Source organism: Cibotium barometz, chromosome 35, assembly GCF_041138505.1.
Source record: "Cibotium barometz isolate CiBa-2024 chromosome 35, ASM4113850v1, whole genome shotgun sequence".
NCBI classification, from domain to species: domain Eukaryota; kingdom Viridiplantae; phylum Streptophyta; class Polypodiopsida; order Cyatheales; family Cibotiaceae; genus Cibotium; species Cibotium barometz.
In genome coordinates, this window is record NC_141080.1 from 44,554,029 (window position 1) to 44,569,880 (window position 15,852).

Here is a 15,852-nt window from a genome sequence, read left to right on the forward strand (position 1 = left end):
TCCTGTTGGTGCACAGCACGCCAGCTGAGCAGCCAGTATCCGACACATACCACGCACCCAAGGGTGTGGCTGCCAATGACAGCTGGTGCCCTGCAGACAGACGGCATGCGGCCTTTGTGAAGCGGGTCTAATACAATGAAAAATCATACACTTTGACTCACATAGAGACTGAACAACTTTCTAATCAAAGTGTTATATAACATAGCAAAGATTATACCACCATGTTCACAAACCTTTGAAGATGAGATAGATTATTTAATGCAGATTATCGTGATGTTCACAAACCTTCAACGACGTAATGGATTACGTAACACAGATTATCTTACCTGTTGACGATAAGGTCGGCCTCGACTATGCTTGTAATGGATGAGAATTAAGCATTTGGTAACCATGGCAACTTGACGAACCATGGTGTCTGTCAAAATACACACAGGTGGTTCAGAGCAGACTCACAGTACAAGGCCTTAGCTCCCTCAATCTTTTCAAGCTACTGAGGGAGATTGCTTAAACTTACCATTCACAATAATAATGAAGATTGCTTGCCAGAACTTGGGGATCTCCTTGGGTGGAACCATGAGAAGTGGTCTCAGAAGGTCTTCTCCTCGATAGAGAAAATACACAATGAGGATGTGTGACAATAAGACAACACTCAGGAGCAGCAGCATGGTTATTTTCCTTTCCCCCTGTTGATCAAGCAAAATGTAGGCTTGTTGGAATTTTAAGGCAAGGTGATGTTCACAGGTGTGTAGCCTGGTGGTGAAGGGCTTAACCTCCCAGGGCAAGGACCTGGGTTCAATACCCACCAGCCCACACCTGTTAAGGACGCAAGGTAACTATGTAATATATATCCCCAAAAAAAAACTTTTAAGACAAATTAGACCAGTAAATATCCCCATAGTTCCATGTGAATCATGTAAACAGGAACTACAATGCAAAACACAATAGCATGAAAATAATGAATACCTTCAACGCTGTCTGTTTTCTAAGCAAGTCGTTTGCTTTGACCATCACAGCAGAGACCCAGAACGTAATGAAAAAACCTGCAACATGATGAAAGAAGCGAATTTGTAAACACTGACAAATGTTTCCTGGTTAGCTAAATGCAGCAAAACAGAGGAACAGTCATCTACTTTTAGATTCACACATGCTCCAATGAGTAGCTTTTGAAGCCAGGATTCTAGACATATGACCACACCAACTTTACATAGGCAGAAGCAGCTGAATATTTCTCCAATGCTGGGGAGGGAGAAACAAGATTTGAGGAAGAACTAGGAGAAGTGTGGAAAAACTATTTGAAGTGTCATCTATCAACAATTAGGGCTCTTAAAACATCTTTAAGTATAATTTAGGTCACTTTATATGTAATATCCCTCTCAGCTAAGCCAGGTCTAATTCCGCAAATGCACTTGTTGGAGCGATATAACTATGCAAGCTGGAGCTCCCCGGGCATTTTACTGTCCCCCACCCCCTTGCACACCTTCTCCTTGCCCCTCCCTCCTGCTGCAGCACACTGTGCGCCCATGCCTCCCCCCTGCCCTAACCCGCCTTCCAGCCTTTGCCCGCCATCAGCCCTCGTCCACCGCCATCTCTCGAGGCCTGCCATTCAGCCCTCCTTAGCACTCCAGCTGCCAGCCCTTCTCCCCGCCATTCTGCCTGCTCCTTAGCCCTCGCCCGCCCTCCACCCGCATTCCTGCGCCCCCCTGAGCTCTTTTGCACATGGCCTCCTGCCGCCTCTACCCGCCAGCCCTCCTCCCTTCCACCACCACCCCTTTTTTGCCTTAGTCCTCCTGCGTCTCCACCCTTCCCTGGCCTTCATCCCACGCCCTTTCCTCCCCCACCCCCTCCTTGACAGGTTCCAGCGACTAGTAGCAGTTGTTTCAGTGAGAGTCGTCCTTTTCTGATCTTCACCCATTCATGAGGACTCCATGGCAGTAACTCCATCATCCCCAACCAAGGAAGGCCCCATGCCCCTTGCTTATTTTCAGAAGTGGACCTCAAGCTCTTGGCATCAACAGTCTCCTCACTCATGGCCTCTTCATTGGTCTGCAAGGTTGTTGGAAACCGCCCAGTGCGCAGTCAAATTCAGGACTTGCTCCAGGCAACCCTCACCCCCCCCCCACCCTCCTCTTCTAGCTCCCAAGTCTCCCTCTCCCTTCCGTTGCCACACAGACCCCAGCGGCTGTCCCTAGTTATTCGGATCCCAATTCTTCGGTTGGTGCAATCGTTAGCCGGGACCTCGAAGATAAGCAGAAGGGCACCCAAGACTAGGAGTAGTGTAAGCCCAGCAAGGCGTGCCGTGACAAACTCAACCACGTATCCAAGAGATAGAGATACACAGAGAGGGGGAGAGAGAGAGAAGGGGTTAGGGAACTTTGCACAGTACACCACTTTGAGCGGGGAACAAGTCCCGCCCCCCTTTCAGAAATTTATTCAGGAACAATCCACGAGCATGCTGGCCAAGATCAATACAACAATGAATACAAAAGCAAAAAAATATGCCAATGTAGAATCCCAAATCAAAGTCGGTGTCGAGGCACAAGATCTCTGATGCCGAGCACACCACGGGATGACCCACAAGAATCTCTCACCAAGCTAGTACCAGATTCAATATATCCAAGTCTCAGTCAAAGTCTAGTCCAAGTTCCAAGTCCTAATCCAAATCCAAGTTCCCAATTCCAAGTCCAAATTCAAATCCAAGTTCCAAGTCCAAAACTCAGTACCCAATCTTCAAGAAAATCCTCAAGAAGCCTCTCGAGAAAGCAAACACCCAAATGGCAAATATGAGTGCCCGACAGCCAATCTCTTTGCTGAGGATCTAGGAAAAAATGCTGGCAACTTGATGCAATGAGCGGCGCTGCACAAGCGGTGGCGGGTGGCGACGTCGGCTCTGGGAGGCAGCGGTGAGTAGACGAACATGATGAAGTTGATGTTGATAATGATCACCTTGCTCTCCACACACTTGATGCCCAAGAAGAGAGGCTCAATGTTCTTTTATACTTAGGGAGGGCCTTGCTTTTTTTTGCCAAAAGCAATACTTTATGCTTTGCTTTTCTCTTTTTGCTTTAATATTTTAATAATAATAAAATATTGCTCATCTTTTGCGAAAGTTCTTGATTTATTGCCTTTCTAGCTTTAGGGCCTTGCTTTTTGGCCCTCGAGCTGCTTTCTAAAAAAGCGGCTTTTAGCTTTTGGATCAGGCTCAGTCTCCTCTTTCCAATGGTGCCCTTAGCTCGCAGTCAACTTAGTTTGACTTTTTACTTTTTCCTGCTTATTGTCCAAAACTGGTGCTTTTTCCTGAGCCAACTTCATTTCATGATCCATGTTCCCATGCTTTCATCAACCTGTCCATGTGTCCGGACATGAGTTCCATCATGTGAAAAAGAGCTAGGAGGGCCAAATAGTTGCAAGTATGAGCGCAATGAATTGCTCAACGACATAGGTGGCTAGAGAGTCGTTGTCTTGTTTGACAGCGGCAGCACAGAGGATCTGGTCACGGAACAGGCCGCTCAACGAGGCCGTTTTGTCCGGACTTCAGTAGACAAGAAAGTTGAGGGATTTAGCACAAGAATGACAATGAGCATCCAGTTTGAAGATCAAGGTGCTAAATTAGTGATTCGGGGCATAGAGTTTGTGTGAGATTTTATGGTTTCCCCACTTGTAGGAGAAGACATAATTTTGGGAATTAAGTGGCTTCACAAGTTCCAACCAGATATCGATTGGGACAAGCACACTTTTCAGATTATCCGGAATGTGTCCAAAGCCCCAATGAGCATTAAGTGTGAGCCAAGAATCCTGAACTTTCCTCTCATAAGCCACTTACAGGCTAATCGAGAAATCAAGAAAGGCACACAATGCGCGATGATATACGTCCAGACTGCCCAGATGGTGGCCAGTGCTTTAGAGAAGTAACAAGCTCTCCATGAAAAGTTCCAAAAGATTTTTCTTCGAGACAATCTCCCTCCCTAGCTCCCCCCGCCTAGACCAAAGGACCACAAGATAGACCTCCTCCCAGGCTCGGATCCCCCGAGCAAATTTCAATACCGCCTGTCCAAGGCAATGGAATCAGAGTTGGACCGCCAACTCGAAAAACGGTTGCAATCTAGCTTCATATGCCCCAGTGTGTCGCCATTTGCAACATTGATCCTGTTTGTCACGAAGAAAGATGGTTCTTCTCGATTGTGTGTCGATTATCATGCACTCAATAAACTAACTATCAAGAGTAAGTTCCCGATGCCTCGAATAGATTATATTCTCGAGAGGCTGAATGGGGCCAAGGTATTCTCAAAACTAGACTTGAAGAGTGGGTACCACCAGGTGAGGATTGTTGAGGGGAACATCCCCAAGACAGCCTTTCGTACGGAACAGGCTCACTATGAATTTGTGGTCATGCCTTTCAGCTTGATGAACCACATTCAACCACATGATGATGCGTGTTTTCAAGGACTTGATCAGATAGTGTGTGTTCATATTTTTTGATGACATACTCGTATTTTCAACTACGGTTGAGCAACATGACATTGATGTGGAGAAAGTTTTGAAGTTGCTGGAAAGCAACGAGCTTTACGTCAATGAGAAGAAGTAGGAATTTTATTTGTTCGAGGTTCACTACCTAGGATACATAATCAGTGCTGAGAGCATCCGACTTGATCCGGCCAAGGTGGCCAAGATTGTCAATTGGGAAATACCACAGACCGCATATGACATTAGATTCTTTGTGGGTATATGCCAAGAATACTCCATCCACATAGACAGATTCTCTAACCTCTCGACGGATCTCACTGATCTACTAAAGGGTGTCAAGACTAGAAGGCAACGGATCCGATTCCCGAATGACTCCAAGAGCGTTGGAGGCATTCAAGAACCTCAAGGTGGCTTTGTCATAAGTGCATAGCATTCTGATTTTTGTGTTTGGGACGGAAGTGTGAATGAAAACCCTAAAAATGGGCATTCATGCATGTAAAAACCTCTTGCATTGTGGCATTGATCCAGTACCGCCCAAACTCAGAAAACCTCTACACAAGTCGATGAGCACATGTTCTACTTTTTCGACAACCCACGTTACCCAAAGCTTTTTACCCTCATCTTCTCTCCTGGTCCCCTTTTGGCCTGAGAGGGAGGTGTGAAAATATACCCAAAGTGATATTTTATCCAGCCCAAAAGGGTGTGCTCTTGGCATTGTCTGAATCGAGCGTAATGCTTGATGGTTAGTGTGAACCTCAAATTCACGGCCATAAAGGAAATACTTCCAATGTTTCAAGGCCTGAATAACTACTAGGAATTATCGATCATAGACCGAGTAATTCTTTTTTGCGGGCAATATCTTACGAGACATGTAAGCTACTAGATGACCATTCTGTTGTGTCACTCCTCCAATCACAATATTACTCGCATCAGTGATTACTTGGAACGAGGAGTGAATCCTGTGAAGAAGTGGATGAATCTGACTGCCATGTAATATGCGGAAGCTTCGGAGAAGGATCGGTACTTCAAAACTCAAAAATCAGCACTCTTTTCGCGACGGAATTAACGCACAAACTGAAAGGAGATGTGCAGAAAATAGAGAGAAAAGGGGGAGATGGAGAGGACACAGTATTGGGTCCCAATTACCCTCTGTAGGGCCCCCACCACGGATGGTGTATTTGCTTTATTAGAATGATGTAAATCTGAAACAAATACAGAAAACTTGACCTTTTCTTGGCTGGAAAATCCTGCCCTTGACCTTCAGTCCTCCACCCCTTTGCGTTAGCAACTTCTTGGCTGTCCTGGCCCTTGTTTGCTTGAGCACTTGGTGAATTATGAGATGCCTTCATTGATTCTTGGCTGGAGTATTTATACTCTCCTTATCATCCAGTCGGCCAGCTTAGCAGTGTCTCTCTGTGGTGCTATGCCTCTAACAAGAACTGGCCAAATCTGCGCTAGTCTGCGGACTCCATGATCTGGCGGAGTGAGGGATGTCCACTGAAGATGGTGGTGTATCTCTCTCTAATGACACTATATGCTCTGCATCTGCATACATAATGTTCCTCACTCTCAACCTCCTCCTAGCGTAGTCTGCATATCCTCTCTGCTCTGGGGATCTGTGCTACTCTACCTGCCTCAATCTCAAGCTGATGTGATGACACTCTAAGCTGGCCAATCGCCACTCGGGCACTGTGAGGCATGTACACATCCATGTATCCAGGTCTCTGTATGAATCCATCCACTGTGAGGCATGTACACATCCATGTATCCAGGTCTCTGTATGAATCCATCCACTGAGATACGCATAAATTGATATCTGTAGTATAGCATCTTCGGCCGTAGAGGCTGACTGGGTGTAATCCAAGTCTCTTGAGTGTATCGCTGCCATAAATCCTGCCGAAGGACTCTGTTCCTCTCACTGTGAGAGAGCTGGATGTGTATCATACTGGAAAGGTGGCACGTGATCTATGTCGAGACCATGCTGAGTGAGCCACTGTATCATCTGTGAATACCATGATCTCCTATCTCCACTCTCTGCGAGCTGCCTGGACGCCTCAAAAGCTCTATGTGAGAGTCGATTTGATGGCATATCTCTGATCCTCTATATGAAGCAGACCCTCACCCCCCCCCACCCCCCTCTTCTAGCTCCCAAGTCTCCCTCTCCCTTCCGTTGCCACACAGACCCCAGCGGCCGTCCCTAGTTATTCGGATCCCAATTCTTCGGTTGGTGCAATCGTTAGCCGGGACCTCGAAGATAAGCAGAAGGGCACCCAAGACTAGGAGTAGTGTAAGCCCAGCAAGGCGTGCCGTGACAAACTCAACCACGTATCCAAGAGATAGAGATACACAGAGAGGGGGAGAGAGAGAACGGGTTAGGGAACTTTGCACAGTACACCACTTTGAGCGGGGAACAAGTCCCGCCCCCCTTTTAGAAATTTATTCAGGAACAATCCACAAGCATGCTGGCCAAGATCAATACAACAATGAATACAAAAGCAAAAAAATATGCCAATGTAGAATCCCAAATCAAAGTCGGTGTCGAGGCACAAGATCTCTGATGCCGAGCACACCACGGGATGACCCACAAGAATCTCTCACCGAGCTAGCACCAGATTCAATATATCCAAGTCTCAGTCAAAGTCTAGTCCAAGTTCCAAGTCCTAATCCAAATCCAAGTTCCCAATTCCAAGTCCAAATTCAAATCCAAGTTCCAAGTCCAAAACCAATGAGCGGCGCTGCACAGGCGGTGGCGGTGGCGGGTGGCGACGTCGGCTCTGGGAGGCGGCGGTGAGTAGACGAAGATGATGAAGTTGATGTTGATAATGATCACCTTGCTCTCCACACACTTGATGCCCAAGAAGAGAGGCTCAATGTTCTTTTATACTTAGGGAGGGCCTTGCTTTTTTTTTGCCAAAAGCAATACTTTATGCTTTGCTTTTCTCTTTTTGCTTTAATATTTTAATAATAATAAAATATTGCTCATCTTTTGCGAAAGTTCTTGATTTATTGCCTTTCTAGCTTCAGGGCCTTGCTTTTTGGCCCTCGAGCTGCTTTCTAAAAAAGCGGCTTTTAGCTTTTGGATCAGGCTCAGTCTCCTCTTTCCAATGGTGCCCTTAGCTCGCAGTCAACTTAGTTTGACTTTTTACTTTTTCCTGCTTATTGTCCAAAACTGGTGCTTTTTCCTGAGCCAACTTCATTTCATGATCCATGTTCCCATGCTTTCATCAACCTGTCCATGTGTCCGGACATGAGTTCCATCATGTGAAAAAGAGCTAGGAGGGCCAAATCGTTGCAAGTATGAGCGCAATGAATTGCTCAACGACATAGGTGGCTAGAGAGTCGTTGTCTTGTTTGACAGCGGCAGCACAGAGGATCTGGTCACGGAACAGGCCGCTCAACGAGGCCGTTTTGTCCAGACTTCAGTAGACAAGAAAGTTGAGGGATTTAGCACAAGAATGACAATGAGCATCCAGTTTGAAGATCAAGGTGCTAAATTAGTGATTCAAGGCATAGAGTTTGTGTGAGATTTTATGGTTTCCCCACTTGTAGGAGAAGACATAATTTTGGGAATTAAGTGGCTTCACAAGTTCCAACCAGATATCGATTGGGACAAGCACACTTTTCAGATTATCCGGAATGTGTCCAAAGCCCCAATGAGCATTAAGTGTGAGCCAAGAATCCTGAACTTTCCTCTCATAAGCCACTTACAGGCTAATCGAGAAATCAAGAAAGGCACACAATGCGCGATGATATACGTCCAGACTGCCCAGATGGTGGCCAGTGCTTTAGAGAAGTAACAAGCTCTCCATGAAAAGTTCCAAAAGATTTTTCTTCGAGACAATCTCCCTCCCTAGCTCCCCCCGCCTAGACCAAAGGACCACAAGATAGACCTCCTCCCAGGCTCGGATCCCCCGAGCAAATTTCAATACCGCCTGTCCAAGGCAATGGAATCAGAGTTGGACCGCCAACTCGAAAAACGGTTGCAATCTAGCTTCATATGCCCCAGTGTGTCGCCATTTGCAACATTGATCCTGTTTGTCACGAAGAAAGATGGTTCTTCTCGATTGTGTGTCGATTATCATGCACTCAATAAACTAACTATCAAGAGTAAGTTCCCGATGCCTCGAATAGATTATATTCTCGAGAGGCTGAATGGGGCCAAGGTATTCTCAAAACTAGACTTGAAGAGTGGGTACCACCAGGTGAGGATTGTTGAGGGGAACATCCCCAAGACAGCCTTCCGTACGGAACAGGCTCACTATGAATTTGTGGTCATGCCTTTCAGCTTGATGAACCACATTCAACCACATGATGATGCGTGTTTTCAAGGACTTGATCAGATAGTGTGTGTTCATATTTTTTGATGACATACTGGTATTTTCAACTACGGTTGAGCAATATGACATTGATGTGGAGAAAGTTTTGAAGTTGCTGGAAAGCAACGAGCTTTATGTCAATGAGAAGAAGTAGGAATTTTATTTGTTCGAGGTTCACTACCTAGGATACATAATCAGTGCTGAGAGCATCCGACTTGATCCGGCCAAGGTGGCCAAGATTGTCAATTGGGAAATACCACAGACCGCATATGACATTAGATTCTTTGTGGGTATATGCTAAGAATACTCCATCCAAATAGACAGATTCTCTAACCTCTCGACGGATCTCACTGATCTACTAAAGGGTGTCAAGACTAGAAGGCAACGGATCCGATTCCCGAATGACTCCAAGAGCGTTGGAGGCATTCAAGAACCTCAAGGTGGCTTTGTCATAAGTGCATAGCATTCTGATTTTTGTGTTTGGGACGGAAGTGTGAATGAAAACCCTAAAAATGGGCATTCATGCATGTAAAAACCTCTTGCATTGTGGCATTGATCCAGTACCGCCCAAACTCAGAAAACCTCTACACAAGTCGATGAGCACATGTTCTACTTTTTCGACAACCCACGTTACCCAAAGCTTTTTCCCCTCATCTTCTCTCCTGGTCCCCTTTTGGCCTGAGAGGGAGGTGTGAAAATATACCCAAAGTGATATTTTATCCAGCCCAAAAGGGTGTGCTCTTGGCATTGTCTGAATCGAGCGTAATGCTTGATGGTTAGTGTGAACCTCAAATTCACGGCCATAAAGGAAATACTTCCAATGTTTCAAGGCCTGAATAACTACTAGGAGTTATCGATCATAGACCGAGTAATTCTTTTTTGCGGGCAATATCTTACGAGACATGTAAGCTACTAGATGACCATTCTGTTGTGTCACTCCTCCAATCACAATATTACTCGCATCAGTGATTACTTGGAACGAGGAGTGAATCCTGTGAAGAAGTGGATGAATCTGACTGCCATGTAATATGCGGAAGCTTCGGAGAAGGATCGGTACTTCAAAACTCAGAAATCAGCACTCTTTTCGCGACGGAATTAACGCACAAACTGAAAGGAGATGTGCAAAAAATAGAGAGAGAAGGGGGAGATGGAGAGGACACAGTATTGGGTCCCAATTACCCTCTGTAGGGCCCCCACCACGGATGGTGTATTTGCTTTATTAGAATGATGTAAATCTGAAACAAATACAAAAAACTTGACCTTTTCTTGGCTGGAAAATCCTGCCCTTGACCTTCAGTCCTCCACCCCTTTGCGTTAGCAACTTCTTGGCTGTCCTGGCCCTTGTTTGCTTGAGCACTTGGTGAATTATGAGATGCCTTCATTGATTCTTGGCTGGAGTATTTATACTCTCCTTATCATCCAGTCGGCCAGCTTTATAAAGCCTCACGACTAGGTCTTTAGAAATAAAATGCTTTCACATTTATGCAAGCTGCTGGCCACTCTGCGCATGCCTGCTGGGACAGTACCAGGCTGCTGGGCACTCTGCGCATGGGTGTGGGACTGCCCCCTACACCTGGCCGACCTGCTGGGTAGCCCTGTCGGCTGCCTGTCCAGAAGCACTAGGGCTGGCCGACAGCCCTTCCAGCCCATGCCATGGCTGGTGGGCACAGCCTGGGCCCTCCTGGGCCCTTGGGGGTGGTTCTAGATCTTCCCCCATGCCCACACTAAGAGTGCAAATCTCCGCACTGGGGTAGCCCTATGGGCTGGCCCCATCTCTACATGCAAACCTACATGCCCACAGAGGTCTGGCATCCGGTTGCAAACTAGATACACAGAACATCTGACATCATTCCAGAGGGAGACTCACAGCGCGGACTGGCACTGTTCCATGTGCAGGACAGTGCACACCCGACCTTGGACTCATGTGCAAGACAATGCACACTTGACCTTGGACGACTGAGATGGATCCCTGGCTGACTCGTCCCGGACTGGGCTCACATGGGACCAGTTCACCATCCCAGGTCCTGCACCTTCTGTACAGAAATGTCTACGTGGCATCCAAGTGCGGGATGCACGTGACATCCCCTTCTGCTTAACTTGACGGAAGCTGCATAGCCTCCAAATAATCCGTCAATAATGCCGGATAGTCTTCGAAAAATTCTTTGTCGAGCCATACCGCTTCATGAGTTCGTCGGTCCTGAAACTTCGTGAGAAACTGTCGTAGTCTTCGGCCTGAGCCATGCTTGAAACGGTGCAGAAGGATCTGTTCTGGAACCATTACTTCTGCTTCATCAATAATGTCTGGTTCCGCTTCGTCTTTGACCTCTGAAGGGGGTGGACCTGCATATGGCTTTAACCAACTGACATGAAATACATCGTGCAGTCCAACTCGGAGGTAGCTTTAACTGCATAGACACCTCATTAATCTTTTTCCGGATGGGAAATGGTCCGAAGCTCCTGAAAGACAACTTTGGGCATCGCTTGCCCACCTACTTCAATCTTTGCTTCATAATCCGAAGATACACCCAATCCCCTTCCGAAAACTTCATGTCCCTTCGGTCTTTATTGGCCTGTCGAGTGTAGGCCTCTTGCGCTTTCGCCAATCTGTCTTTAACGGACTCTAGGATCTCCTGGTAAGACTCCGTCACTCTGTTCGCCTCCGGTACTAAAGACGAAGTCCTGGTTAACGACGACTGGAAAGGCCTTCCAAACGCTGCCTCATATGGAGTACTGCCAATAGCTGAAAAAAAGAGTCATTCAAAACAGCTTGAACTAAAGGCAAAAACGATTCCCACTTACCTTGCTGATCGTGGACATAACACTTCAGCACATCAACGGCCAACTGGTTGTATATCTCTGTCTGGCCATCTGTCTGTGGGTGGAATGCACTGGAAAAATTCAACTTAGTACCAAAATTATCAAACAATGCCCTCCAAAAATGACTGGTAAACTTGGCATCTCGGTCTGACACTATGGTCCTAGGAATCCCGCCAATCGGGTACCAATGCCGAATGAATAGCTGGGCAACATCCTCGGCGGTCACATTGGCCCTGCAAGGAATAAGCATAACAAATTTGCTGAACCTATCAACAATAGTTAAACACTGCGTATTACGCTTACTCGGACTGGGAGGCAGATTTGTGACAAAGTCCATCGAAATGTCCTGGAAAGGACCCTCAGGAATTGGCAAAGGCTGTAACAACCCTATCTTCTTTCCACGAGGAGCTTTCACCTTTTGACAAATGTCACAGCGTTGTACATATGTAAACACATCACGCCTCATCTTTGGCCAATAGTATTGCCGTTCTAATTTCTCCAGAGTCGAATTCATGCCCCTATGACCACCTGTAATGGCGTCATGGGCATCATGGAGAAGAGCTGCCCGGAATGACTTCATGACACATAGTCGGCCTTTGGAGAAAAGCCAACCATCGCATATCAAAAAATGGCATGGTCCTGTGGCATCCAATGCCTGTTCCCACTGTGTACCGAATTCCTCGGAATCCGCGTACGTGTGCTTCATGTCTTCTAGTCCTGTACCAACAAGGTCAAGTCTAGTGGTCTGAATCGCAGATACTTGTCCCTTCCTGCTCAAAGCATCGGCCACTGGATTGGCCTTTCCTGGAAGGTACTCAATCATGCCACCGAACTGCTGGAATATCCGACTCCAGCGGTGTTGTCGATCACTCTGTGCACTTGGTATCGTCTGAATCCAGCGCAATGCCTGATGGTCAGTGCGAACCTCGAAGTCACGGCCATACAGGAAATGTTTCCAATGTTTCAAGGCATGTATAACTGCTAGGAGTTCACGATCATAGACTGAGTAGTCCTTTTCGGCGGGCAGTAACTTACGAGACATGTAAGCTACCGGATGACCATTCTGTTGCAATACACCTCCAATTGCGATGTTACTCGCATCGGTGATCACTTGAAATGGTTCGTCCCACGAGGCAAGGGCTAAACAAGGCGCTTCTGACAAAGCCACCTTGAGGTTCTGGAATGCCTCCAACGCTCGTGGAGTCATTCGAATCTTTTGCCTTCTTGTTTTCACTCCCTTTAGCAGATCGGTGAGTTCTACCGAGAGATCAGAAAACTTGTCAATGTGGGTGGAATATGCCTGGCATATACCCACAAATGATCTAATGTCATAAGCGGTCTGAGGTACTTCCCAGTTAACAATCTCGGCCACTTTAGCCGGATCAAGTCGAATGCCTTCGGCACTAATTATATATCCCAAGTAGTGTACCTGGAACAGATAAAATTCTGACTTCTTTTCATTGACATAGAGTTCGTTGCTTTCCAGCAACTTAAGGACTTTCTCCACATTAATGTCATGCTGCTCAACTCTAGCTGAAAATATGAGTATGTCGTCCAGAAATATGAACACACACTCTCCAATCAACTCCCGGAAAATACGCATCATCATGCGGTTAAATGTAGCTGGGGCGTTCGTCAATCCAAATGGCATAACCACAAATTCATAGTGGGCCCGTTCTGTACGGAAGGCTATCTTGGGGATGTCTCCCTCAACAATCCGTACCTGGTGGTACCCACTCTTTAAATCCAGTTTTGAGAACACCTTTGCTCCATTCAGCCTCTCGAGAATATAGTCAATTCGAGGCATCGGGAATCTGCTCTTGATAGTCAGCTTGTTGAGTGCACGATAATCGACACACAACCGGGAAGACCCATCTTTCTTCTTGACAAACAAGATCGGTGCTGCAAACGGCGACACGCTGGGGCGGATGAAGCCAGCTTGCAACAATTCTTGGAGTTGGCGGTCCAACTCCGATTCCATTGCCTTAGAAAGGCGATACGGAAACTTGCTCGGGGGTTCCGAGCCTGGGAGGAGGTCAATCTTGTGATCCTCCGGTCTGGGCGGGGGGAGCTGGGGAGGGAGACTGTCCCAAAGAAAAATCTTCTGGAACTTTTCATGGAGAACCGAGTACTTCTCGGAAGCACTGGCCACCGTCTGGGCTGTCTGGATGTAAATCATCGCACACTGTGCGCCTTTCCTGACTGCTCACTTAGCCTACAAGTGGCTTATGAGCGGAAAGTTTGGAATACCTGGCTCACACTTAATGGTCACGGGGGTGTTTGACACATTTCGATCGATCTGGAACGTGTGCTTGTCCCACTTGACATCAGGAAGAAACTTGTGAAACCACTGGATACCCAAAATTATGTCTGCTCCTACAAGAGGGGCAACCATAAAGTCACGCACAAACTCTATGCCCTGAATCACTAACTTAGCACCTAGAGCTTCATACTTGACGCTCGTTGTCATACCTGTGCTAAAACCCTCAACTTGTTTGTCCACCGGAGTCAGCTCGAAACGGGCACGCCTAGCGGCCTGTTCCGTGATCACATCCTCCGTGCTGCCGCTGTCAAACAAGACAAGGACTCTCTGGCCACCTATGTAGCCAAAGGACTTGAGCAATTCGTTGCACTCATACTCCTGGTCATGGGCGCCCTTCTGCTTATCTTCGAGCTCCCGGCTAATAATTGCTCCAACTGAAGCACCGGGGGTTGAAGAACTAGGGTTAGCCGCTGGGGTCTGTGTGGGAGCTGTGCTCACCACGGAAGCTGTGGAGGCGGCGGCGGCCTTTGGAGGCTTCTTCGGACAATCCCGAGAAGTATGTCCTTTTGTGTGACAAAAGAAACATCTACCCTCCTTCTTGTACTGAGAAAGCTCCTCAGCACTCAACTTGCCACCTGTGTTGCCTGCCTCCGCTTTCTGGTCTGAAGTAAGCTTAAACGCATTGTTCGAGTTCTTGGAGCCAGAGGCTCCCGGGCTCTGTCCTGGGGAAGACCCCGTCTGGTTCTGGCTTTTGCCCCCCGAGGCGTTAGCCTTGGGAGAAGCCGGCTAGGAAGTCTTGGGCTTGCCACCATTGTGTTTCATTTCTGCACTCTGCGCAAGCGAGAGTGCGTCCTCAAAGGTGGCTGGCCTAAACATACGCACCTCCCATTGGATTTGCGTGTCCAGGCCATACAAAAACTGCCCTTTCTTGTCCGAATCAGATAAGCCTAATTGCAGACACAAGGTCGAAATTTTATTGGCAAACTTGAGGACTGGTTGCGCGTCAGAACGTGCTCCCCTAAACTCGTCTTCGAGTCGCTCAAGGTAGTGGGGCGGTAGAAACCGCTGCTTAAGGTCGCGGACGAACTCGTCCCACACATAAGCTGCCATACCTGCTCTGGTGTGGGCATGAGCCCACTGAGTCCACCAAGGAATGGCCTCACCTTCCAAGTACCAACTAGCTAAGATCACTTTGTCAGTATCTGTTTTCCTAACTGCGGCAAAGTAAGCTTCAAATCGATGTAACCATGAATAAAGAGTAGTGGGATCGAGTTTACCATTATACTTACTGAAATTCATTTTCTCGGGAAAATGATTCGAGGGCGCTGCCGGTGTCAATCCGGAGTCCAAAGCTCTGAGGTAACGCTCGTGTTCCACTCGTCGCATGGCGTCGTCTTCTCGTTGTCGAATCTCCAATGCACGCATCTGCATCTCAAGCAAGGAGCTTGGCTGCGGCTGTGACCCCGCGAGAGGGTCCCTGTGACGAGGATCTGGTATCTGGGATACGGAAGGAGAGGGGGGAGGAGATGGAAAACGCGACACTGGAGAGCGAGAACGCTCCTCCAGAGCCAAAATCCGCGCCTTCTGCTCATCCAACTTGGTTGTCTGGTCTGCGATTGCTCGCATCATCTGCTGGAACATGTCTGTGACACTCAAGCCGGGTGCCCTAGCTGGGCTGCCTGGTGCACTCTGGTCCCATGGTTCTGGTTCTCTCTTGTCGTCGAAACTCGCCATAGTGGGAAAATGCAATTCCTTTCCGGAACGCAATCTGACCATCCACTATCTGTGTGGGAGACTTCCGGAGGCTTCCGGAGGCTAAAAACCAACCGTCCTTCGAGGGACAGGAGTCACTCCGAAAGGGGTAGTCCACCGGTGTCTAAAAACCAACCACACGAGCGAAAAAATTTTCTGGTTTTCTTTGCTGAATCTTTGTCCTTGAAGTAGGCTCTGATACCACTGTAATATACGGAAGCTTCGGAGAAGGATCGGTACTTC

At 47.5% G+C, this 15,852-nt stretch overlaps 1 protein-coding gene across 1 annotated transcript in view; it reads right to left on the reverse strand.

Moving 5' to 3' along the window:
* The window catches only part of LOC147618492 (uncharacterized), a 54,549-nt gene that overhangs the window by 26,136 nt on the left and 12,561 nt on the right, over positions 1-15,852 (reverse strand). Inside the window, exons 2-4 of the mRNA XM_086774924.1 lie at positions 964-1,040; positions 515-683; positions 327-415 (exon numbers count right to left, since the gene is read on the reverse strand). Of these exons, the coding sequence (XP_086631050.1) occupies positions 327-415; positions 515-683; positions 964-1,040 (335 nt within the window). The remainder of the gene's footprint in view (positions 1-326; positions 416-514; positions 684-963; positions 1,041-15,852) is intronic.